This window comes from Carlito syrichta, unplaced genomic scaffold (genome assembly GCF_000164805.1).
Source record: "Carlito syrichta isolate Samal-C Ts95f unplaced genomic scaffold, Tarsius_syrichta-2.0.1 Scaffold309639, whole genome shotgun sequence".
NCBI lineage: Eukaryota > Metazoa > Chordata > Mammalia > Primates > Tarsiidae > Carlito > Carlito syrichta.
In genome coordinates, this window is record NW_007253735.1 from 210,652 (window position 1) to 236,698 (window position 26,047).

Here is a 26,047-nt window from a genome sequence, read left to right on the forward strand (position 1 = left end):
CACTGTGTCTTCAAAATCCCTTCATGGATTTTTTTCAAGGGTTTTCAACTCACTCCTCTTGCCTCATCTACTGCAGCTCTCGGAGAGCCCTGAGCTTTGTCATGCTGACTAGTCCCACACGTGTCACATGCTTTCCAGCAGCCAAGCCTCAGCAAGTGCAGCTTCTTTTAGCAAAAATGTCCGTGCCCACCTCCGACTCCTCTTATTTTTTTCCTGAGGAAAAAAATCCTAGCCATTCCTAAAAGGCTAATTCCCAAAGGGCCCCTTTTGAGAAGTCCTCTCTCCAATACTTCTTTCCAATCCTTCTGTGCTTCCACACTCTTTGTTATCCACATGACACACTACTATCCACACCTGACTTGTCACAGTTGGTTGTATACCTGTTGTCTCTTCCAATAGGCCTTGAGTGCTTCAAGGCTGGGCATGATGGCTCAACTCTGTAATCCCAGCACCCTGGGATGCCAAGGTAGGAGGAATGCTTGAATCCAGGAGTTCAAGATTAGCCTGGGAAACATAGTGAGACATTCATCTCTATAAAAAACAAAAAAGGTAGCCAGACATTGTGGTGTGCATCCATAGTCCCAGCCACTTGGGAGGCTGAGGTGAGAGGATCACCTGAGCCCAGGAGATCAAGGCTGCAGTGAGCCATGATCATGCCATTGTTGCATTTGGTTGGAGTGGGGCAGGAAAGCTTTAAGTCTGAGCTTTAAAACATTGAACTCAGGCTAGTCGGAGTTCTTCACTTTAGTCGAAGGCTAGTCTGGGGGTCAAATCCTTGGCTTTTTTTTCCCAGTGACCTCTCGTTATTTGTGTAATCCCCAATCCTCCCTCCACCCCAAGCTTTGGGGATAGGAGTCAGGGATTGTTAAAAGAAACTAGTCTTAACACTTTACCAAGTGTTGTGGAGTAAGGGTTGATGTCATCGAGGACACCTGACTCAGAATATTATTATTATTATTTATTTTGAGTTGGAGTCTCACTCTGTCGCCCAGACTGGAGTGCAGTGGCCGCTCCCGGCCACCGCAGCCTCTATCCGCCGGGCTCCAGCGATCCTTCCTCCTCGGCCTTCTGAGTAGCCGGAATTACAGGCGTACACTACCACGCCCGGCTAATTTTTTAATTTTATTGTAGAGACGAGGTCTCGCCTGCCCAGGCGGGTCTTGAACCCGCGGGCTCAGGCAATCCACTCACCTCAGCCTCCCAAAGGCGTGGGATTACAGGCTGAGTCACCGAGCCCGGTGAGAATATTATTTTTAAAAAAGCTTCCCTGGGTGCCTTGCTCACATGACTTCTCCTAAAAGGAGTAACATTAGGCCATTACTTCAGAATGTGTCCCTTAGAATGGGACACATCTTTTCCCCATCAAATCAGGGAAGGAATGGAAGACAGCACCATCAGATTATAGTAGAGGTGGGGGCTGGGATTGCCAAAGAAGTGTGACTCATAAGGCGATGTTCCTAAATCTTGAGGGATTACTAGAGGCGCAGAACCTGGAGGGCACTGTGTTCAAGGCAGATTATCAGATGTTTTCTAAAATAAAGTTGGTCTAATGGAGACGCAGGGAGGTACAGCAGGGAATCTATCAACTGTAGGTCTCATCCTTCCACTTTCTAGCTAAGACCTCCAGGCAGACTGCAGAACCTCTTTGGCTCTTTCGTGCTTTGTGTTTAATGAAAGGATTGAACTAAGAGTTTGACTCCTTTCTGTATCAAGAGGAGGGTGTGGTATATGCAGATGATCCCAAGTCAAAGTGCATGCTTTAACACATCCTGGGTGGCTCCTCAGTTTGCATGTTTCCCTGGCTCCCTCTAGAGTGCCAGGCTTCTCCAGAACGTGTCTGACCCCGCCTACTGAGAGAGTTGTATTTTGGGTGCAGTGAACAGCCTTGTAGCAACTCTCCAGAGAGGTGGATGATTCCTGGAGACTATGAAACTGGGTCGGCCTCTAGTGGCCTACAGGCACAACACGATGAAGTCTAGGCTGTGACTAGATCAATCCTGGGAAGCAACTGGTGTTCTCTAAGATATTTTTATCCAGTCTAAAGTGAATCCAAGGCACTTGAGACATTAAAGATATTTGGTGATGGTATGCCATTTACAAGTACTTTCAGATATTCCAATTGTCTAAACTATGTAACAACTTGTGACTTTTCATCACTTCCATTTCATAAATGAAGATCCTCAGGAAAAAAAGTGAGTCGGCCAAAGTTTGGAAATCTTAATACAGATTTTGTTGCACAGCAAGATTTGGTACGAGTACGCCTGTACAGGCTTTAGCCATGGAAAGTGAATTACAGAGATGGAGAATAGATTTTAAAATAAGATGACCTCAATTATGAGATGTCCCATGGCATGGGTGTATTGGAGTGAGCTTTGGAGCCAGAAATAAAACTCCAGCCCCGACATATGCTAGAGGAGGAACCTGGCAAGTTAATCCACATTCGCATTTTCCTCATCTGTGAAAGACAGATAACGTATCAGGATTAAACAATTAGTGTAGGATTGCCCAACGTGGTAAATAAGTAAACATTATTTCCTTCATACTATCTTGAACATGTGAATAGAAATACAGAATCTCCCAGCAATTTTTCCTATTCCTTCCTATGTGACTTTCCACAATTTAGTTTTTACTTCCAACCTGACTAACCTGACTAGATATGGGATAGTCAGGGTTCTTCTCTTTAGTCAAAGGCTAGACTGGGGGTCAAATCCTTGAAATCAAACCATATAAAAGAAAATCTTTCTCAACTGCAGGCTAATAGTACTACACAGCCAAAGGGCAAAGCAAGCACCACTGGCCTGGTGATGCAAGAGCGATCTACCTTTTCCAAGCTGACTGGCCCTGGGAGTTCTGCCCAGTGGCCTGGCATCATGGAGATTTACCCAACATGCTTGACTGAATCTGGCCTGGACTGGGAGGATTACATTTCATCCAATGCTGAAATCACTTGAAATTCCCCTTGTTCATCCAAAGGTACAGAAATAAAAAGAGTAATTCATGGTCTTGCTGAGAAGAGAACTTGATTGTTAGCCATTCTTGCATCTTTTATTTTCTATGTGCCAAAAACCAGGCTGATCCAAGTAATAGATATTTTATGTTAAGAACCATAAGCACATGGATTTTCTTATCTCACACCCCACACACTTATCAAAAGAACAAATTATTTTTTACTCTGTCTTTATCTGTAGTCCTCAGAGCTCTATAGAAGCTTTGAGTCCAGAGATGAAGTTTTTTTAAGCATTTTTCACTTTTTGAACGCATCAACGTTCAGAAAGCTCATTATTGGGTCTGATGCTTAAAGTGGAGGTGGGATGAGGCAGGAGGACAAACCATTCTTTTAAAAAGAATGCCCTGATCTCTCTCTCTCTCTCTCACACACGCACATAATCAATGTAAATGAAATCCAGATTCTACTCTCCCCCTCCTTTCCTCTTCACCAATCCTTTTCTCATCCTGGTGGAGGTCTCTCTGCTTCCTGCATCTGTTTAAACCTTAATAGAGGGAGAGAAAGCTCAGGTATCACGTGAAGAGCTGAGGATTCAGAAGCAAGATTCAGTCTAAACAACTTTCAGATATGTCTTCCTGAAGTATTTATTTGTGCTCTCCCTGTTCAACAAGTGGTCACAACAATGAGTCATCCATTGGGCTTTAATCCACAGCAGCCTGAAATAACAGCAATGCCAAGGCTATGACTTTACACTTTCCATTTTTATTAAAACTCACTTCCCTTAAACCTGATTAACTTAAAGCTAATTTTATTCCATGTATGTCTTTCAAGTCTGTCCTAATCTACAAGCCTTTTCCAAAATCACCTTCTTAAATAGATACAAGAAAAATTTATCAACTTTCATCCATGCGATTCCTTGACAAACTCAGGAAAATCGAATCTTTTTCCACAGAGGACTTTTCTGGAGGCAGTGAATGGAAGAGATCATTTTTACAAGATGAGAGTTAGGGGCCAGGAACTAAATTTATGCACGTTATTCACTGCTGTAGCTCTACCTATATAGTTAGTTATACCATATGTGATTTCCCACAGGTCCTAGCCATATTCAGATCTAGAAACCAAGGGAATATAACCTTTTTTGGGTTATATATTCCAAACACTATATATACTTCCATAGTGTTATCATTATTTCATCTGTACCTTAAGACACACACCTAAAACACTAATCCATTGTTACTCTTATTCAATTTATCCATTTAAAATAAACATGATATAATTGAACTGTCTACACATTCAGATCTCATACATTTGTTTTTGTTACGTTGCTAATGCTCATTTTCACTTTATCTTTCTCTAAGTAGTTTCCTCACACATCTTTTGAGACATATTGTTAAGTGTCTTGAAAGACAAACTAATACACAGCTTTTCACAGTGCTGGGAATGAGCTCAGTAAAAACTTGCTGATTCTGTGACCTAATTGTTACTTACACATTTTCCTGTCTTCTCCCACTCAACAGTTAGTACCTGTCCCTTTTCTGGACCCTCGGCCACTTCAAATCCTCCTCTTATACATACGTATTCCTTCATATGCAACTCAGCAGAACTTAAACCAAGCTCTACTGAGTTGTGAAACTCCTGCAGATGTCTGCCCTGACAAATCTGCTGAATACAAAAACACTTGGAGAGGAATTGCTCATATTATTATTTTCCCTTTATTTTTCTTTGGGGGGGGGGACAGAACATTTCATTTCTTACTTAAAAACTTTAATACTTTACTCTTTAATCTGTAAGTGATGGAGTCACTCACTTTATATCCAACAAATTCATAATCAGCTGTTCCCCATTAAGAAATTTTAAGTACACCTTTCTCCTTTGAACAAAAGTATTATTCAGGTAGACCTAAAAGCTTCACGTTAACAGATTTTTTTTTTTTTGAGTTGGGGTCTTACTGTGTCACCTAGGCTAGAGTGCAAGTGGTATGATCACGATGATCATGGCTCATTTTAGCCTCGACCTCCTGGGCTCAGGCAATCTCCCCTCCTCAGCCTCCTGAGTAGCTAGGACTACAGGCACGCACCGTAACACCTGGCTAATTTTTTTTTTTCTATTTTTGTAGAGACAAGGTTTTAGTACATTGTCCAGGCTAGTCTTAAACTCCTGGACTCAAGCAATCTGCCTGCCTCAGCCTCCCAAAGTGCTTGGATTACAGGAATGAGCCACCACGCCTGGCCTAATAAGCAGTTATCCTATCAATTAAAAATGCTACTGTTAAACAGGAGAAACAATTTAAAAGGAATAAACTTGAGTGAAATTAGCCTCTGTAAATTCAATGAGGAACTATATATCTGGACCAAAATTACCAATGAAATAAAAGCAAACAATAAGACTCTAGTGGTAGCTGGACCCAAGTATTTATTATTGTCCGGCTTTTTTTTTTTTTTTAAATCAGGCAATTCTTCCTGTTTCTTTCCTCGTGATTTCTATTTCACGCTCAGCCAACCTCTGAGACACAATTCCTGCTTCCTCTAGGAATCTACTTTAGGCCCTTGATGATCTCCTTCCTTTAACTCCCTAACAAACCTGGGCTTTGCAAATCCAACCTAGAGTGTGTGCGTGTGTGCGTGTGTGCGTATCTCCACAAATGCATCCTACAAAGTAACCTTACTTCCCCTGAACTGTCACAATACCTAGCTCAAAATCCTCTAGCAATATTGACTTTATGGAGTTTTGTAAATGAACTCATGTGGGAAAGGATATAAGCAAAGTCACCCACCCTCACCTCATGCAACCCTGGAGAACCAGCCCTCTGACTCATGGTCCATTTAAGAAGACAGAAGCCTCAATTAATAAACTAAATTGACTTAGGCCCCAAATCCAAGGTATTGAGTTTTAATTAACTGGTAAATATAAATGATCCACTTGAGAACTTTCAGATTCACATTGTACAAGTACACAGGTCTTGTTGCAAACAACCTTTTCCGTTAATGCTCACATAATAGCCTTTCATACCATACCACGTGTGGTTCTCACAAAATTAACACAGAGACCTGCTGGCTCTGCAGTGCGGCACAGAGGCTTTGCTGTATATTGTTTCAGAATCTCTGGCATTTCCAGTGGGAACAGAGTGGGCCTCCTTCTCCTCATGACTAAGTCCAGAGAATGTGAGGTGAAGGAGTTCTGTGACTTTTTAACCTGAGTAGTATTCCACCATTGTCCACAAATGCTTGGGTTACAGGGCCTGTATTAATGCATCACTGGTTACAGTAAATGTGAGGCAACCGGTACAAGCTGTGCCCAACTCAATATTCAGGAACATCCAGTAGTGAACATTTTAAAGCAGGCTGTATTACTGAACATCCCCAACTTCCAAGATTCAAAAGTTTGCCATAATCATTTTTCTAAATGCTTCTTAAGATCTCCAGCTGCTCTCTTCTTTGCCAAGAATGAGCAACAAATACTGACTTTAGCGCCAAAACTTGCTACTGTCTCAAGAGAACATGTTAATGGGGGCTGTTTTTCAGTGACAGTAATAGATTACATGGATATATCTTCCACCCCTCTGTGACAAAGAGTGATAGAAGGCTCATAATCAAGCCTCTGAAGTCAAAGGCACATGGCTCTACAATGAGAAAGATCTTTACAATGAGAAAACTCAGTATGCCACTTGTTAACAGCATGACGTAACCAAGTCTCTGAGAGCCTGTTTTCTCTATTTTCTCATCTGCCAAATGGGAACACCACCACCTCACTCACAAAGTTGTTATAAAAGTTATACATAACTACATAAAGCCCTTTGGCATACTGCCTCAATTATCTAAGAGTTTAAATTGGCTAGAGTCTATGATTTTTAATTTACTGGCTCAGTCTTCTCAGACAAGTCATCCAAAACTAGAGTTAAAATATATCTCCTCTGTCTATAGTCAAGTGCCCATAAAGGTTATTTAGTAGGTTAGAAAGGTTAGAGCACTGAAGTGGAAGGATGTTGTCCCTGTTCCCACTTCTTTATACCCCAACACACACACAGGTATGCCACCCACCCCAAATTAAACTTGTGTGCTCATTTGACCGTGCCTCCAACCCTACTTGATGAAAATGCCTGTGGTCTTAAAGGCTGCCAGAAATTTAAGATGGGAAAGTGAAGTCTTAGAGAACTATGCATAATCCATCAAAAATGCGATGAAAAGGAGGGGCAAACTGCTACATTTTCTTGTCGTCAGCGATATAATGGCTCCCATGTGCTGGGATCCCAGTCTGATGAAAAGAAATGACACGAAGGTCATGGATGGACCTCACTGTCCAATGAGAAAGCTCTTGTAGCACCTTTAGGCCCCACAACTTCTTCTCAAAGAGACTACCATCTCCAACAACGATAGGTATCCCGTCAGTCTCATTGGGGGGAATCTTGTGTTCCAGAAGGGCCATTAACTCCTCCAGTTGGTAAGCAAAGGCAGCAACTTGGAGTAGAAGGGTATGGATAGCTTGGTGAAAGTCACCCTCAGTTGGGGTAAAATGCACCTGCTGGTCTTCTAGAAGCCTGGTCAACATAACATGGAAGGTACGATAAGCTTGGAGGTTCTCTTGGAGCCGCTCTGCCTCGGTCAGCTCACTCCACCGATCAGTGCTTGCCATTGGAACACCATCCACAGAGTCCAGGTTGATGTCCTTGTTCAGGCCCTGATGCTTCACCTGGCCAAGGATACAGAAAACATCATGCCTTCTGTAATCATCCCAATATCCTTAAATCATCCTTAAGTCTTATGAAAAACTTCACCTCACCGCTTAAGGATCCAAGTGATATTAGAAAATAAAATGTCTAGAGCAGGGGCTATTCATTTGGGATCCACAGCTGAACTATAGGAAGACCTGATACTCCCTGAAATTGAGTACCTGCCTGTGGAGAATGTTTGGCTCTCATTAAGTTCTAAAGTTTGAAAGCCCCTGATTTAGAAATCTTCCTTCCCACTTCAAACTCTCTTCTGGAAACTGAAATATTTTAATCACACTAATGTTTAAGTGGCTTTTTTTTTTTTTTTTTTTTTGAGTTGGGAGTCACTCTGTCGCCCAGACTGGAGTGCAGTGGCCACTCCCCGGCCACTGCAGCCTCGACAGGCTGGGCTCCGGCGAATCCTTCCGCCTCAGCCTTCCAAGTAGCTAGAACAACAGGTGCACACTACCACGCCCAGCTGATTTTTGATTTACTGTAGAGATGAGGCCTCGCCAAGTTGCCCAGGCGGGTCTCGAACCCACAGGCTCAGGCAAGCCACTCACCTCAGCCTCCCAAAGCACAGGATTACAGGCTGAGCCACCAAGCCTGGCTTAAGTGTTTTTAAACATACTTGAAGACACTGGACACACCTAGGAAGCCCTGGAATGTAGCTATTGTAGAATTTCTCTAACTCCGCTACACACACTCAATGATGAAGTCAATCCCTTAGAACATGCAAAAGTTAGTTTAAAAAAGAAGTGGTGATAAACCAATTCAGAAAACCTAAATTCAAAACTCTTCACAGGGGCTTGGAGTATTTCCACAGCATCTCAGGTGTAGACTGGTGGGGATCCCCCACTATCAGAAAACCAATCTGGAACTCCATGGTGTTACCTCCTTAAACATATGACACTTCCACGAGTCCCCAGTGAGTTTTGCAGGGGATCTCTTTGACAGATTAGGTGATCTTTCTATGTAGACACAGGTATACTTGTGATGTATAATACTAAAAAGTGGGTGGCTAATATATTGGAGAAATTTGTAGGATTTATAAATTTCTCCCATGTTCATAGTGCTCTTCTTCTCATTCTTATAAACTTGTCTTTCATTTACATAACTCAAAAAAATTCAGAACAATGTCTACAAAGAACCCAAACTTTGAGAGCCCGTAGTTAATCTATCCTGGTAGAATTCATAATACAAGCAGATTTGCAATAGCCTCTAAGACATATAGCCAACACAACCTAGAACCCCATATACATTTTCTCATTCAAGGAACAAGATGTCTCCAAAGCAGCCTGGAGGAAGAAATAAGGTCACAGGAGTTTCCTCAAAGGAAGGGGTTACATCAGTTGGTGCCCAAATTATGAATGGCCATATGATTAGGGCTTTATATCGGTAATGGGGCTAGAGCATGATGGGAAGGGAATGAATCAGGTGATGAAGAGAAAATAGACAACAATAAAAGAGGCAACTTACATAAGATTCCATTAGAGCAGTCAGGTCTGAACGAATCTTCCTTGCTAGCCAGATAGAGCGGCCACAAAGGTCCCGGCGGCGAGGGGTCAATGATGAATGCTCTGCGAAAGCCATTCCCTAACTTAACTGTCCCAGGAAACAAGTGAGCTGGGTTTGTCTCTGTCTACACTGGTCCAAATAAGAAATGTGACTCTCACAGACTAAATCCACTGGGCATTCTCTACTAATGGGATTGTGCACCCCACCCCCAACCCCTGCCTGACTCAGAGGTGGCAGCAAATTCCTGGCTGTGGATTTTTTGTGCCTGTGGAATCAAAGGGCCTTTTTAAATCAGCTTTTTTTTTTCCCTGCAGCGTCTGCCCCCATCTCTCTCCTCCACTCAGTACTTAGCAAGCTTGTTTTTATGTTATTGTTTTGCTTTTGCACTTAGCAACAAGTCACACTAATCCTCATGACACCCCTGCCTAATGTTATCTATTTTATTATCACCCTCCCTTATGCTCCCTTTTTTTGTGTGTAGCCAAAGTATTCAATCATATATTCATTATTATTAATATAGCTGCCATTTATTAAGCATGTACCATGGGTCAGACACCATGCCAAAGATTTTAAAGCAACCTCATTTGATCTTTAAAATAATTCTGAGGTAAATATTAATGTTCACAAAATCCAATAACCAAGCTCAAATTCAAATATAGGCTTTTGATTCTAGTTGTTTCTCTGACTTTCCAATTTCATTTTTTTCAAGACACAAAGGCTATGTGAAATAAGTCCTTTACAAATATTACAAATATGGCATTGTTTCACTCCTCTCCTTTTGATAACTATTTTGTAAAAGTTAGTTTAATTTACACTTAATGAAAAACCAACCAAAGGAGCATCTCTAATCTCAATCATAGTGCCTTCCTGGTAGCTACAAGATGAGGAGAAAGTTGTTGTTTAGGCCCGTTCTTCCAAAAGATAGGAAACACCCAACCCTAACTTGGTAACATTTCTAAGGCAGTCTCCCTCAAGTGACAACATGCTCTTCATTTCTCTTCCTTATCCCAGTCATATCACATGCTCCACCTGCTAGATTAATGTGCCTTTTCCTATAGAAGAATTTCAAAACATCAAAAAGATTTCCAAGTTTGCTGATCACAGAACCAAATGAGATTTTAGTGTTAGAAATAAAGAATAAACTGAATTAAAAATTAACTACCAGATTCTTCATGGGAGAAAACAATAGTATAGCCCACATAAAACCTCTCCAGGGGCACCTGGTTTGTTCAGCAGCATCAACTGTTTTACCTCTAGGATATCTGTAACTCAGTACAACCAAGGAAGACAAGCTGCTTCCGTGAAGACTTTTATTTTTCTTCTTTACATATTTATTTTGAATATGCCTTACCTAGATTAAGAGAAAACAAGAATTTGAAAAGCAAAGTATCCCTTTTATTATAATTTCTTTTTACATAACCTTTTCAACCTAGATTCAGGTAACTACCTGTCTCTCCCATCAAAGGAGAAGGGTCCTGCACATTACAACAGGCAAAAAAGGCTTTTAGGAAATAAAATATTTTAAATCGATCCATTACATTTTTTCAATTTTCTTGAGTACATTGAAAAGTGGGAAAAAGACAAAAGAATGAAAAAATGGTATTTCAAATCACCAGACTGCAATAACCTTAGTTAGGTTGGTAGTATATTCTATATTTTCTCCCCAAACAAGTACAAAGGAGGTTCAAGTGCTCTATGTGGATGCTTTTCTATACCTTAATTTTATTTTACTCTGAGTACTCCCATGGCCAGTTTGTCTAAACTCTCTGAAGCATATTAAGCAGCTTCAATTATGCAAAATAACTCTGGGCAACCACAAACAAGAGGGAAGCACATCTTCCAGAAATATCAAATAGTTTTATCTTACCTACATTTTCAGAATTTAGAATTGTCAATTCAAGATAGAAATTACTGAAAAGGTAATAATCTGACTAAGTATGAAATACAGAATTTTAAGACTCAAAGAGCTCCTTGGAAGGATGATGAAATAAAAAGCATGCGGAATAGAAAGGAAAATGGGAAAAGGGCTTGGATAGTTTACTTATACCAACTCTCCACAATGTTAGCACTCCTTTCTCAAAAGGAAAAATATAATGTCTACGAAAAGTATTTCAGAATGTATTGCAAACTGCTACAGTAATTTATTGTAGGCAAATGGTGGCTATGAAGAGGAACCCCCTGGCCCCCAGAAAAGGAAAGAAAGAAAAGAACAGAAAGTTTCTAATTAGTAGAACTAACTAGATGGCTTTTGCAGGGAAGGGGAGACTGGTCTAGGGAAGAACATATTTTCCCTCATCTCAGAAAAATAAGATTTTTAAAAATGCAGTTTGCGTATGTGTAGGTAGCTAAAACATCTGATGACTAACCAACTGCAAACGAAATTTATGAAAACAAAGGATACGTGTGACAAAAACAAAAGCTAAGTGTGACATACAGATGTTAGATGGCAAAATAGTATAAAATGGAGTAGAACAATTTTGTTGCAGACCCAGTCAATCAATCTTACAATATTGCAGATCGACTCAACATACCAAAGTCACATCTAAACCCTTACTGTGGGCGGGAAAGCATATTCTACATCCCTTCTTTCCTTTTCCATTTTCTTCCCCCACATTGTAGGGACAGCAAATCTGCAATATTCTGAAAAGAAACAATAGTGCATCTAAGATTGTTCACTGTAGGTGTTTCACTCCCAATTCTCTGGCATCCCAACCACTGACACTAGTGGGTGTAAAGTAAGCCTCTTTCAGAGATGACATTTTGTCACCTCTCTTTGGGGGGAATGAGAGGATTGATAAACTTTGCAGTTTTAGTGTTTGTGAAAAACAAGCTGTTCCTTATTTTGTTTTCAGCAAAACTTCATTCTTTCCAACAGCTATCATACATTTCTGACAATAAACAATGAATAGAGTAAGCCTTCAATTCCAGCTTCTGAGGTACACAGAAGGATACGAATTGCTCTTCCAATTCTCTAAAAATGAGACAAATAGGTCTTTAGGCTTCTAGGAGTTATGAACAAAAACACTGTCTCTCCCATGGACAGTAATAATCAATCCACACACCATTAAAATCCCTATCCCAAAGAAAGTAGTGATTCCCAGAATTTCAGGTGAAAGCCAAAGCCATTATTATACAGATTATTAACTTTGTCTATTGAAGCCCTTCCTCTTCTGAAGTGTTACTAAAAGCGAAACAGAGCAGTTTTCTTTGACTTAAAACTTTAGGACTCATAGACTTTGTTCCTTCACTAACGGCAGTGTCCTTCACTAATAGGGAGCTGGAATGAACCAATGATAAAGCAAAGCAAGAAACAAAAATGAAGCAAGGAGCCATTTTGGGCCAATAGGGAAGTGTATCTAAGGAAATGGGGACCAAAACCAAACAAAACAAAAAAAACCCAGAAAATAAATTCACAAGAAAAAATTCTTTAACTGTAATTCAGATCCTGAACAATTCTCTTCATCCTCTCAAAGTTCCTAAATCCCAATGCTCTAAAAAATCTTAAAGAGCACACTAGTTTCCACAAACTTAATATCCTTCCCTAAAAAGGCTTCCAAAAAAGCACTAGGCTATTGTAGTGATTTTGTTAGTGCTGAGGACCAGCTTTCTTTAAAGGCCACTGGAGAGCTAAGATTTTAGAGGCTGGCTGTGCTTCTACAACCCTATGTCATGCCTTCAAAGTACCTCTTATGGAAAGGATCCTATGTCAGAATAACCTAATCTCTTCCAGCCCCACAAAATATAGCAAAAAGACCAAAAAGAAAAAAGGAAAAAAAAAAAAATCAAACTTTCTGTTAATAAATAAGGAATCTCAGGTTCCACAACACAAAAACACACATGTTCAAAGTGCAAATTTCTGCCATTAGCCTGGGACTTTTCTCACCATCTCATTGATACAGAGCCCTGTCTTACAGTCAAAGAGACTGTGTAGTGGGCAGCCCCCTCCCTCTTGGGAGCCTGCTTCCAAGCAAGTGAGCACCATTGAGAGCCATATGGAGGGTTGGGAGGGGGACTGAGATGCTGGGATCAAAGAGGAGGGAGGTGGTCCCCATGTATCCTTCCTTTCCAGAACCCAGTGGGGAATGGAGGAAGAGGGGTAAGAGATGTGTGCTGTTTTAACAGCTCACCCTGCTAAGGGGCCCTAAAGTGCCAAGTTAAGCTGCCAGCCTCTGGGGATTAGAATTATAAGACATTTGAGGATAAGTGTGCTACAGTGGATAGAAGCCAGAACCATAGGGCAGCAGTAGAGGAGAAGGGATTTAGAAGACAGTAATATACTATTAAGAGTTAAAAGCTGATCCAGAGCACATCAGAGTTACAGGTTGAAAAGGGGATCTGCTGATAAGCAGGAAGTTTGCTGATGGCTGGAACTGAATATGAGGATAACGCACTTTAAGAGCTGCTGCTGCTTCTTTTTTGTCTACCTTTCTGGTAAAGACAGCATCAATTTTATAGGAGGAACAATGAAGGGAGAATAGGGAATGGGGATGGGTGTGTGTGTATGTGTGTGCTGGGATCCACAATGGAAAGAGCAGGCCCTTCAGTTATTTACTAGATTTTAAATGCTTTAAACTTTTTTTTGTCCTTTTTAACTTTTAAATACAAATCTGAGCTGTCCCAGTGCCCCAAGTCTTCCCTTCCACTAGGGTCCAGTAGAGTCTGAATCTTCAATCAGAACCTCTGTGGTAGCACCGAGTATATCCGAGTTCATGACCAGCCCTTCAGTGCCCCCACTGCTGCCGCTTCCCACAAAGATCTTCCCATCAGCCATCAGGCTCACCCGTTCCGTCCCACTGCAGTATGACTTTGACATCCCTTCAGCTTCTAACAGTAGGCACTCTCCAGAGGTTGAGTTTCCCAAGGGCTCAGGAAGAAGGGGAAGACCCTGACCATCTGCAGGCTGTGTCAGGGACTCTGGGTTAGTGCCCAAGATATCTGTGCTGGTGATGAGGGCGCCTGCATTGGCAGCCAGAGCTTCTGCAATCAGCACCTCAGGGTGGCTTTTTGCTTTGTGTGCCACTACACTGTCCTTCTTCTCAAATTTTTTGCCACAGATATTGCAAGAAAACTGATAGAAGGAGTCTGCATCATGCTTCTTCATGTGCCAATTAAGGGATGCCTTTTGTCGACAAGTAAATCCACAGATCTCACATCTAAGGAGAGTGAAAGAGGAAATGGTTGATTAAACAGAGAAATAAAGCTCTTACTCAGGGTCAAGGTGAGAATTTTGAGCTCACACACATACACACACATAATAATCATTAAAATATACTTCTTGTGAAAGAATAGAAAACATTACTAGATGGAAAACTAATCTGATTTCTTCTTCTGTTTGCTTGAAAAACAGAGGAAAATAAAGAAAGCAGTCACTAAGTAGCTCCCCCAATCAATACCTACTCTTTGATTTGATAAAAATTAATAGCAACAGTAACTGAAATGTTTGTAAAAGTGCAAACCTTTAAGGAGGATATATACTTCTCACCCAGATGTTCACCAGTAAATAAATACTCACTGTAATGGCTTCTCGCCAGTGTGAATCATCCGGTGCACTGCCAGATTGTGGGAACTCTTGAAGGCCCGAGCACAATATTCACAGATATAATCCCTTTGATCTAAGTACAAAAATAACATGGTTAGTGTTCCATTTAGACACCCTCTTAGTATTTTCCTTAGCTCACAATAAGTAGCAAATGATCAGGTAGGTCAATTTAGAGTAAATGCAATGCTGTTTTCAACATATAAACACCTTGAGTGAACAAAATTTTGAAAAGAAATATATTGATTTGATCTTTTTGTTTTTTAAATCTATACATCCAGTAGCGTAAAAACCTATTTAAAAATCAAACAAAAAACTAGATAGAAATACGAGAACTGAAACCTTAATCTCGATGTTACCACTAATCCAGGAACTGGATAAACTGTTTAGTGAATAAACAACTACATTGTCCATGGGTTTTACTCTTTAAAACAGTCTTTTCGCAGATCATGAAAGCTGAATGCTTACAAAGAAAAAATGTGGCATTCAAACAAAAGAAAGCAAAGCAACAACAAAAAAAGAATTTGGCACTCCACAGAAGAAAACAGATCTAAACCTATAATGGTTGTCATAGTCACTGGTTCAGGCTTAAAAAACGTTACCCAAGTAAACTTCTAAAAAGACTCAAGTGCTGCTATCAAATACAAGTTACCACTACCTGTGTTTCTTTATTCTCCTACCCCACATCATCTGTACCATTCAACTTTCTCCCTCTACCACTTCACAACACCCCCCACCTGATCACTCAGGATTTTTGATGGATGGGGTAACATAATGTGTGGAATCTATAGGGCAAAGGAACACTAAACTTACTTTTATTCTTTATGACTTGGTTGGGGATCCATGAACAAAAGAGGTGTTCAACATGTATTTGTTGAATGAATGACTGCGACATATCTTCTACTCCTTTCAGGAATCACATATCATATCATATTAAATGCATATGCTGATTCACTAGGTCTGAAGTAGGAACTCATATTCTATAGTATCTCTAACAAGAACCCAAGTGATGCCAATGATGGTTGGTCTGTGTTCCACACTTTGTATAGCAAGGTCTGAAAATGCACAGCTCTCTAACCCATAGACAACTCTTAGCATAGGTCTTGTTCACATTTCCAGTTCCACAGAAACATGGCAAACCTGAATGAGGCATCCATTTGCTAAATAAATTATATTTGCAAAGGGAATCCATATAAACTACTTTGCAAAAAGAACACCATAAAACTGTATTAACCAAAAATAAATATTTAAGATGGACTGAGTCTATGAAAGTTTCTCATAGTAAGCTTTTGATATTTAACTAAAATAATCTAAGGTGGTTGTCAGAAATGACTTTTCTATGGCATAAAACAGTATTAACAAGAATAGAAAAATTACAGTACCCATCAAAACAGAGTACAGCCTGAGCAGCATATTGAGACTCCATCTCTACAAAAAATAATTAGCCAGGAACGGTGGTACATGCCTGTAAGTCTCAGCTTTTTGGGAGGCAAGGGAATGGCTTGAGCCCAGGAGTTCAAGGCTACAGTGAGCTATGATTGTACCACTGCACTTAAGCCTGGGTGACAGAGCAAGACCTGGCTCTTAAAAAAACAAAGCAAAAACATAGTAGAGATGGTATTCTCTCTCAAGAAACATGGTACAGAAAAAGACCATAGACTTTGGAGTGATTAAGATACAAGTTCAATCCTGGTATTTTGAAAAAGTCTACCATGTGACAGGCTATGCACTGCAAATAGCACTTTATGTTATCTCATTTCATCCTTACAGTGACTCTGTCATATTGGTATCCTTAATTTACAGAGAAGAAAAGGTGAGAAGTAACTTGCCTAATAGTAAACGAAAGAGAAAGTACACATATCAGTATGACCTTGGGCAGGCAACATAGTATTTCTGCAACTGGAGCTCCTAGATTTACTCTCCAAGACTGTTGAAAAGATGATATATGTAATAATAAACAAGTGCCTGGCACATACTCAGTGGTACCTAGCCCAATTTGCCCCTATTAGGTGCCCTGTGCTGTGACTGTCAGTGGTTATAAATAAAAGGAATATGAGTCTATTCTATAGCATGTATTACAAAGACACTAAATGTCTCTCTCTTTTTTTTTAAAGTTGGAGTCTCACTCAGTCGCCCAGACTGGAGTACAGTAGCCGCTCCCGGCCACTGCAGCCTCGACCTGCTGGGCTCCGGCGATCCTTCCACCTCAGCTTTACAAGTAGCTGGAACTACAGGCGTGCGCTACCACACCCAGTTAATTTTTTAATTTATTTATTGTAGAGATGAGGTCTCACCAAGTTGCCCAGGCGGGTCTCAAACCTGCGGGTTCAGGCAAGTCACTCACCTCGCCCTCCCAAAGCGTGGGATTACAGGCTGAGCCACCAAGCCCAGCAATGTCTCTTTCTGAGTCAACAGTTCCCACAGGAGTTTGCATGTAAATTCAATAGCTATCCTTTTGTGATTTCAAAAGCAGCAGAAGTCCCAAGAGCTATTTCATGGTTAACCATAAACTATAGTCAAGTCTCAGTTTTACTGTTTAGGCTTTCTCCAAGATTCTCCACTTTTAGTCCAAAACAGTTATCACAAGAATCTATCTGAACCAGAATTTTAAAATTCTGTTTCTGCTAAAAACTAGCTATGTGACCATGGGCAACTTATTTATTGCTGCTAAGCTGCTAGTTTCTCCGCTGTAAAACAAGGCTAATACAAATAAACTTAGTTGTGCTGAATAGATAGATCAGTAACACCTAAATAAAATGTTTAGTCCACCGTTGATACAGAATAAATGTTCAATAAAAGACCATTATCCTGGTCATAAAAGTTCTCCAAGTCATAGGACAAAAGTTAAAAAGCCCCAGTTTCTTCATCCCTTATAAAATGTATGTCTTCTTATTATATTTTATTTTCATAACTTTCTCTCACACTTAACAATAGACTCTTTTAAAATTTATGTTAGAAAAATCATTACCAATCTGCACACTTAAAGTACAGTGCAATTAGCTACTTGATAAACATTATATTTTAAAAAGCACCTGTATGATGTTTGGCATGTCGCAGAAGTTGCTTCTGGAGCCTGAAGAGTCGTCCACAGGAGGGATGAGGACATACATATTTCTTCTTCAGCAAATGTTGATATTTAATGTGGTGCTAAAACAGTAAAACAAAGGGAAAACAGATAAAAATTAAAGCTTCCAGAAAGCTCTTTGATAAGTCAAAAGTGCTAAAAGGAAAACCAAATACTTTGAATAGTGAGGGAGTATAATAAAATGGCTAAGAGCACACACTATGGAAATATATGACCTGAGTTCCAGTCTGGGTCTGTCATTCGCCAGCAGCATAGTCTTAGGGGATGTACTTAAATATTTCAAGCTCCAGTTCTCATTTGTAAAATGGAGAAAAACAATAAAAATATCTCATAGTGTGGTTGTGGGAATAAAGAAATCATATAGTGTATAGTGCTTAGTGCAGCAAATGAATGTAACAAAAGAATCATAGTTATTACTATTGAACTGAACCACAATCCAAAAGTAAGGCTTTGGTCTCATGTTATACTTGCTACTATAGATCAAATAGGCACTTTCTAAGCAGTATTCCACTTCCATGTTTTCTGTCACTTTCTAAGCAGTATTCCACTTCCATGTTTTCTGTCAGACCTACATATAAGCTATACCTTTACTTGCTAAAAAAAATGGACTCACTTAAGAAAAATAAAAGCCAACCCAAACTGAAAGTCTTTTATTCACTCTACACAGAATCCAGGAACTCATTGGCTTAAGCTTTCAATTTCACATGTTTTTCTAATATATATTACAATAAATCTGTCAGTCTGAGTTCTGGTGCATTAATCATTTCTTATAGCAGAAATATTTGTACCACATTGAAAAGTACTATACTATTTGGGCTCAGGTTCTCAGCCACATTTAAAAACAAAAACAAAAACAGAATATGCTATGGTTTGAATGTGTCCACCAAAATTTATGTGTTAGAAATCTAATCCTCAATGCAATAATGCTGGGAGCTGAGCTTTAATGAAAGGTGCTTAGGTCAAGAGGTCTCCACCCTCATAAATGGATTAATGTTATCATGAGAGTGGGTTTGTTATAAAAGCAAGTTCAGCCCTCTCTTGCCCTGTCTCACTGTCCTTTTCTCTTGCCCTTCCACCATGAGCTGACACAGTAAGAAAGCCCTTGCCAGACGCCAGTGCCATGCACTTGGGACTTCCCAGCCTCCAGAACCATGAGCTGTTCTTTATAAATTATCCAGTCCCAGGTATCCTGCTATAGCAGCACAAAGACAGAATGATAAAAGTGATTTTATGTTTACAGAGAGATACTTCTTGACAATACATGTCAATGATAAAGCTTATACAAGTCAACAAATTATGAAGTCTCATGAGGTATGAGAAAAAAAAATGGAAGATAATCTGAAAGCCTGTCTTATTAACAGCTTCACTAACCTGCAAATAGCGAGGGTGAGCAAGAACAGTTCCACATCCTTCCATCTCACAACGAACATATTGGATAGGAGGCTTTTTTCTATTATCCAAATGTAGGAGAAAAGTTAGCAACAGAAAAGTGGCATTCTGCACAGCTATTCTCAAACTATCCTATAAGAGAACAGCTCTCTTATAGTATAAAGAATTAAAATTCCTTTATTAATATATAGCTTGCACTGAAATTATGTTAGCAGTAACCAGAAATTGCCAAATGTTTGATAGAGTTTTAAAATAGCACAAATAAACCAATAACCTCCAAAAGGTAAAATTTTAAGATCTTTAGAAATTCCAAGATACTGCTATGAAAATAAAAATAGCATTTGTGCACAAGGGCATGAATGAAGTTGCTTTTGTGTAATTTTTAAACAGCCATTTCTGTATGATTATTAAGATGTCCAAATGTGTGAGTAAAGTGCAAAATAATATGTAAATAATATGTAAAACAGTAGGAGTAGAAATTCCTCACCTCCTTTTGGGTAAACGTGGACTTTTGTCATCTTTTCGTCTCCTTCCTCTCCTATAATTAAAGACAGAGTAACTGTCCACATATTCTGGGTTGAAACTTATGGAGTAAAGGATAGCTGAAGACACACATATACATATATACTCAAGGACAAAGAGCAGGTGGCAGGCTCAAAGGATAACCAATAATACAGAAAACCAAATACATATCTGGCAAATCATGCAAGATTTTACTCTGAATTTCACTTTCTAATCAGTCTGCATCACAGATTAAATGTATGCCTTCCATATCTATGCATTACTATAAAAGATTTAGATAAATCTCAATGTATTACTTGAAGAGCTGTTACAGTCTATCACCTAAATTTAGTCAATTTAAAACGCAGAATAAAACAGTATTATCTAAAAACTATGAAAATATAAACTGTATTCTCTATTAACAGAACCAGAAGGCCTATATAAGAGTATCTCCGATAAAACTGTCAGCTGCTTGACACTAATTTTTTTTAAGTTAAAAAAAATTTTAAAACATGTGTATGTCAGTATCCCTCCTCCCACTCCCACTCTTTTTGCCACAAGGAGTTTCAAATCTGTTGGATTTCCATTATTTGTAGTAATTGTTTACTCACTTCCTAGGCGGTTCCTCATCCTCCCTAATTTCATTCTCTTCTTCTTTCACTTCTACCTCCACTTCCACTTTAATTTCCTTCTTCTCTTTCTCTTCTTTCACCTTCCCTGATTTTCTCCGTGGCTTTGGGGTTTCCCTGAACACAAAAATGCATTTTAACACTGGTATCCCACAAAGAATCTTTTCAAGGAAAATATGGTGGCAAATCAAAGCTAAGGGTTATCATAGATTTATTATAAAATTATAATACTAAGCTCATGAAATGTGATTTCCCACCATTTCTCATATGTACAGTATCGAGAAATATATATTTACTTAAAAAATGCCTATGGAATGACTCCACCAGGCTAAAGATGGCTGATAATCAAATCTCACTATACTTGTAAAGAGAAATGAACAATAAGTGAAAAGGAATTCTAAGTATTGAGGCAATTAATGATGGCTTGTTAAGATAAAACATGCAGACATCATAAAAATCTGGATATAATTAAAATAAAGTTCCACAAAAATGGAAAAGAGGATTGTATGGGGGGTGTGATAAGATGGAAGATTTGTAAAACAAGTACATAGTTACTCACTTAAAATTAATTCTATACACATTAGTTTGACAACAAGACAAAATAAAAGCATTCAAAAGTTTTCACTGATATGCCTGCAGTAAAACTTGAGACATGCCTTTCTAAGTGGGGTTTGTAGGTCTCATCTCGTGGGTCATCTTTGAACGGTATCTCCTCTTCACTGATTAACATCTCTTCTTCCTCCTCTTCCTCCTCACTACTAAAAATAAGTAAACAGCAATAAATTCTGGTTGTAAGGATCATGTGTGACTGGATTTTATTTGGTAATTTCTTTATGGGTAGCCAAAAATTCACATTAACATATCTAGGATTTTCATGCTGATGCTCTAGGTGGACTGCAATCTAGCTGGCTTTATCCTAAAAAATAATAATTGCATCTAAAAATTCATAAATCCTAGATATGCTACCTCTTTATTCAATAAAGGTTACGGTGATGACTGCTCAATGGCACTAAGAGTTAAAAAACAATTGACTTTGTAATATTATGTCTAGTGATCTGCTGTACCAATAGATAAAATCATGGCTTGCAACAGAAGATACTGATACAATCTCAAAGTCCTGGTCAAAACACCCACATCTCACATTAGTGCCTAGCATGGAATAAACCCAAACACAGAAGGCACTCAAGACATGGTTTCTGAACTACATAGCTAAAGATTACGTAGTTAAACTTCTAATCAAGATTAATGTAGAATCTAAGTCTATAACAAAACTGAAGTTAATCTGTCTTATAGCTTAAAATCCTTTCAAAGAAACAACTTCTGAATCATCTAATGTCATTGTACTCTCTCCCCAAAGGTTAGAATAAAATATGAAATTTTTTTTTTTACCTAATGCCACCTGGAGACTGATGCTCTTCTCCCACATCTGGAAAAATAAAGTCAAAACAAAACTTTAGATGTAAGGTAAGAAATTTTCTCGCTGTAGCCAAGAGACTGATATCAATTTACTGCATGGGGTAATTATACAGAAGAAGAATAGCAACAATCTTTTCAAAAGAAACCCTACCAAATCTGTCCCTGAAAGTTAAGCTGTTTAGATAAATGTTCAACATTACATTTAAAATAAAAAAGCAACTGATTGTTAAGCAACCATACTCTACTTTCACCGTACCATAATCAAGCTGATCTGTATTTGGTTCTGACTTGCAGATGAGCTGCAATGAACCAGTTTTAGACCGAGAGCTCCGGGTGTTCTCTGTGTCACGATGGCGAGAGACAGATGTCCTGCTACTACTGCGCCAGCCTCGGCTAGGTCTAGTTGCAGCGATGGAAACGTCCTGAGGGAGGACAGAATCGTCTTCTTTCTCTTCCTTAGGATCTAGATAAAAACATATGCCATTCTTTTTACGTTTTCAGTTAACTAAAAGTCATTGCTGCGTATCTACTAATTGAAAATTCAGTCATTGAAGAGAATAAATTGTTTTCCAAATAAAAAAGTAGATTTTTACTGAAACAGAAAAAACAAGATTAGCGAAGAAAATTACATAAAAAGTATCCTTAAAGTCATCATGCTAAAAAAATTACTTCATGTTGCAAAGTAATTTTATACTGCCTTAACTACTATAAAATACAATGCTAAATATACTTAAGTAATCCAATTCATGAAATTCTAACCTTTAGATTTAAGTTAAAAGAAATGATATTAAGTGGTCCCAGAAAGACGACCAGAACTACACAGGCACCAAAAAAAGACTGCAGATCTAGATGGTTTAACAACCACAGTCCTATAAGAAATTACTGAAAAGAAACTCCATCAACAGAAATAACTTCCCTTGACTCTAATCAATAGTTTTGCTTAGAACAATAGAGCAATTCCATGGCAAAGCCCCCTCCAGTGTTGTTCTGTTTTCAGCTGTCTTATGAGATAATGTGAATAAGTACACACACAAAATCTGTTATTGCTACCCTAAACTTCCTCATGTTTTAAGTGTGAATAAGGTGCAGTAGGTCCTCCTCTCCTGAGTAATAAGTAAAAGTTAATATCAGAAATTGACTTTCACACCTGGGATAGCTTATTACTTAGTCAGATGTAGTATACTAAGGTAGTCTATATAAAAGCAATATATTAGAAATAATCCCATTTTGACAATGAGAGATTCTTTTAATAATCTCAAAATGGGAAATGCCTTTACAATAAAACAAAATTTCAGGTCATAAGACGAATACATCTGACTGCATAAACATAAAAACAATTTTCTGCATGACAAAATAACCATAAGCAAAGTCTAACAACCCAATTAGAAAAATGGCACCTAGGTAAAGACATGGGTTTCAAACATATGGACAAACGATAAAAAAAGTTCAACTCACTCATAACAAATAACATACAGAATTGTCAAGGCTGTAGGAAACAGACACTCTGATACAGAGACAGTAGTGTAGCTATTAGCAAAACTTCAATGGAAGCCAATCTGGCAATATACACCAAAATTATAAATACATATATAAACCTTTCCACATGAAGTTCAACGACTAGAAATTTATCATACAAAATTATAACACTTACAAAATGACTATGTATGTTAGTCATTACAGCACTAATGCTATAAGAGGATTTGTTTTATAAATTATGTGTGTGCATATATATAAATACAGGTAAGATCATCTATATCTAACATATGATAACAACCCATATGGAAGGATACACAAGAAATTGATAAATACTAGGACCTCCAAGAAAGTTCCAAAAACATATCCAGCAATTTCACCTCTAAGTAGCTCCACCCTAGGAAAATAAACTGGTACACTGAGGTTCACTATAGCATGCTTAATAGCAAAAAATCGAAACAACCTAACCCTCCATCAATGAGAAAGTGTTTACAAAAATGGTGACACACTACAATGGAATACTATACAGAGGTATCTGTAAACAATGACATGGAATTACTGGCAAAAATATTGTTAAATGTATAAAAAAAGACACAAACTATATACAGTATAGTAACATTTTTGCTTAACATTTAAGGTCTGAAAAAATAGTTTCCTCCTCCACTATGAAGCAATGTGATGACTGTGGGCTATTTTCGCTTTAACTATTCTGTTTGAAAGTTCTATGAAATAATAGAATAAAATTAGTTTAAAATGCAGAGGTGAACAGCAATGGGAATCTAAACACCCAGCATAATTATTCAATCAGTTTGTGCATTTCCTTTCCATCATCTTTTCCACTCATTATTGCCTCACCCTTCTTGTATCTAGGCTATTTCAATAAAATAAATAAATAAATAAAACGTTAACGGTAAAATGCCTTAAAGATCATCTAGTTTAAGTACAATCCAGTAAGTTTTAACCATAAAGTAACTGGGAAGCCAAAGAAAACAACTTGTTCAGGATCACAAAGTTAGATAAGTACACCTAGATCTAGAAACTATATTTTGAGGTTAATAGTCAAGGATCTTTACATCTAGGTCATGACTATTTTAAAATAATTTATTCAAAGAGAATAATCCAACACCTTCTATTAAGTATTATAGCATTTAATAATAGGGAAAATAATCTTTTTCTCAACCCAACTGTACCAAGATGGACTCTGAACCCACTCCATAACCTCCTGTACTCAATAAAGCCCTTTTCTTCTTCATGATGAAGGGCTTACTGATACATCCATAACTTCCCATATTGTGGATTTTATCCACTGGATAAATGATGCCAATCTGATATAAATTGTTCATCCTAATGAAAAGAAAATGCCCTTATTGAATAGCACATCCATCTCTATCTTAACTTGATTACATCTGCAAAGACACTAATAAGTTCATGTTCATAGGAACTAAGGGCTAGGACCTCAACACATCTTTTGCTGGGACGAAATTGAACCCATAATAGTCTGTACCTTATGGCCCCCTAAAATTAATGTCCTTCCAATATACAAAATATATTCACCTAATCCTAACATCCCAGAGTCTTAACTCAGTCCAGCATCAACTCTTAAATCCAAAATCTCATCTAAATACCACTAACTCAAAACCAAATCTTGTTATCTAAAGTCATTTAAATCAATTATGAGTAAGACTTGGAGTATGGTCCATTCTGGAGCAAAATTCCTCTCCATCTGCGGATCTCTGAAATCAAAAAACAAGTTATCTGATTCCAAAATACAATAGTGGGATAGGTATAGAATGGCTATTTCCCTATCAAAAAGGAGCAACTAGAAGAAAAAAGAAGGGTCATGTGACCCTGGCAGGTCTAAAACCCAGCAAAGCAAATTCTATTAGATTTTGAGATCTAAGAACAATCCTCCGTGGATCAATGATGTGCACTCTGGGCTCAATGGGGAAACAGCCCTGTCCTCTGATCCCAGGAGGTCTTGCGTTAATATTTGTGGCCAGGCCTATGTATTTGTGGCTCTATGCTCAGTGCCATTCTTCTTTCATTTCATCCTGTCTCTATCCCTTTCAGTTCCATCTGGCAGTGTTTCTGTTGTCAGAAAAGTCTCAAAAAACCTTGTCAGTCTCTTATGTGATTCACATGGTTCAAGCCACCAAATGAGGTAGCTTTCCTGGATATAATTGCTCATTTCTATTCTGAGAAGTACTGATAGTTGACTGGGTCCACAAGTTACATATCTAGTCTCTTTAGAAAAGCAGTTGTCCAGTCATACCCTTGGTTCCTTTACCAGAATAAACTATCTGGATAGACTGGGAAATTTCCAAATCATCAAGTGCTGGTTCCTTTTTGCTAAACAATTCATTTCTCGACTTATCTCTTTCCTCTTACATTTTAATATATGTAGGAGATGAAATAAATCTGCACCTTAAACACTTTGCTTGGAAATCTTCTCAGCTAAGGATCCAACTTCAATGCTTACCCAATGAAAGAACACAATTCATAAGTGCTCTGCAACTTTCTAAAAAAAAAAAATCACTTTTTTACCACCGTCCAATATTTATGTTCATCATTTCTTTCTAAGGCCTCCCCAGATTGCCTTTAACTCTCTATTTCTGTCCATCTTCAGGGTAATCTAGGTTGTTTTTTTGATCAAATACTTCAGAACACTCCCAGCCAATATCCATTACCCAATCCCAAAACGACATCCATATTTTTAGGTATTTTGTTACACACCATTTCCAATACCAAAACCTGTTAGCTTTATAGGGCTATCAAAACAAACTGTCACAAAGGCCTATTTATCTGTAAAGATTCTATTTCCAAATGTTACATTTACAGGTACCTGAGT

At 38.5% G+C, this 26,047-nt stretch overlaps 2 protein-coding genes across 2 annotated transcripts; both read right to left on the reverse strand.

Annotated features, from left to right (window-relative positions):
• Positions 1-5,826: 5,826 nt before the first annotated feature.
• Positions 5,827-10,243, reverse strand: CNTF (ciliary neurotrophic factor). Its single transcript, XM_008067469.2, has 2 exons — positions 9,132-10,243; positions 5,827-7,633 (listed from the first exon to the last, which is right to left on the reverse strand). Exons 1-2 carry the CDS (start codon positions 9,243-9,245, stop codon positions 7,145-7,147), a joined length of 603 nt encoding a protein of 200 aa, XP_008065660.1. The 5' UTR covers positions 9,246-10,243; the 3' UTR covers positions 5,827-7,144.
• Positions 10,244-10,466: 223 nt separating this feature from the next.
• Positions 10,467-25,705, reverse strand: ZFP91 (ZFP91 zinc finger protein). Its single transcript, XM_008067470.2, has 10 exons — positions 25,679-25,705; positions 21,983-22,189; positions 21,700-21,736; positions 20,967-21,068; positions 20,293-20,427; positions 19,668-19,718; positions 19,163-19,241; positions 17,739-17,853; positions 14,683-14,782; positions 10,467-14,323 (listed from the first exon to the last, which is right to left on the reverse strand). The coding sequence occupies exons 1-10, from the start codon at positions 25,698-25,700 to the stop codon at positions 13,813-13,815; spliced, it is 1,359 nt and encodes a 452-aa protein (XP_008065661.1). The 5' UTR covers positions 25,701-25,705; the 3' UTR covers positions 10,467-13,812.
• Positions 25,706-26,047: the final 342 nt, after the last annotated feature.

Coding starts and splice junctions, on each gene's coding strand:
- ZFP91 (XM_008067470.2), bottom strand. CDS start 25,700: ATGAATTGTGTTCTTTCATTGG. Junction 21,737..21,982: donor TACAGATCAGCTTGATTATG/GTACGGTGAAAG, acceptor TTATTTTTCCAG/ATGTGGGAGAAGAGCATCAG. Junction 19,719..20,292: donor GATGAGGAACCGCCTAGGAA/GTGAGTAAACAA, acceptor CTTTAATTATAG/GAGAGGAAGGAGACGAAAAG.
- CNTF (XM_008067469.2), bottom strand. CDS start 9,245: ATGGCTTTCGCAGAGCATTCATCATTGACCCCTCGCCGCCGGGACCTT. Junction 7,634..9,131: donor CTGCTCTAATGGAATCTTAT/GTAAGTTGCCTC, acceptor ATCCTTGGCCAG/GTGAAGCATCAGGGCCTGAA.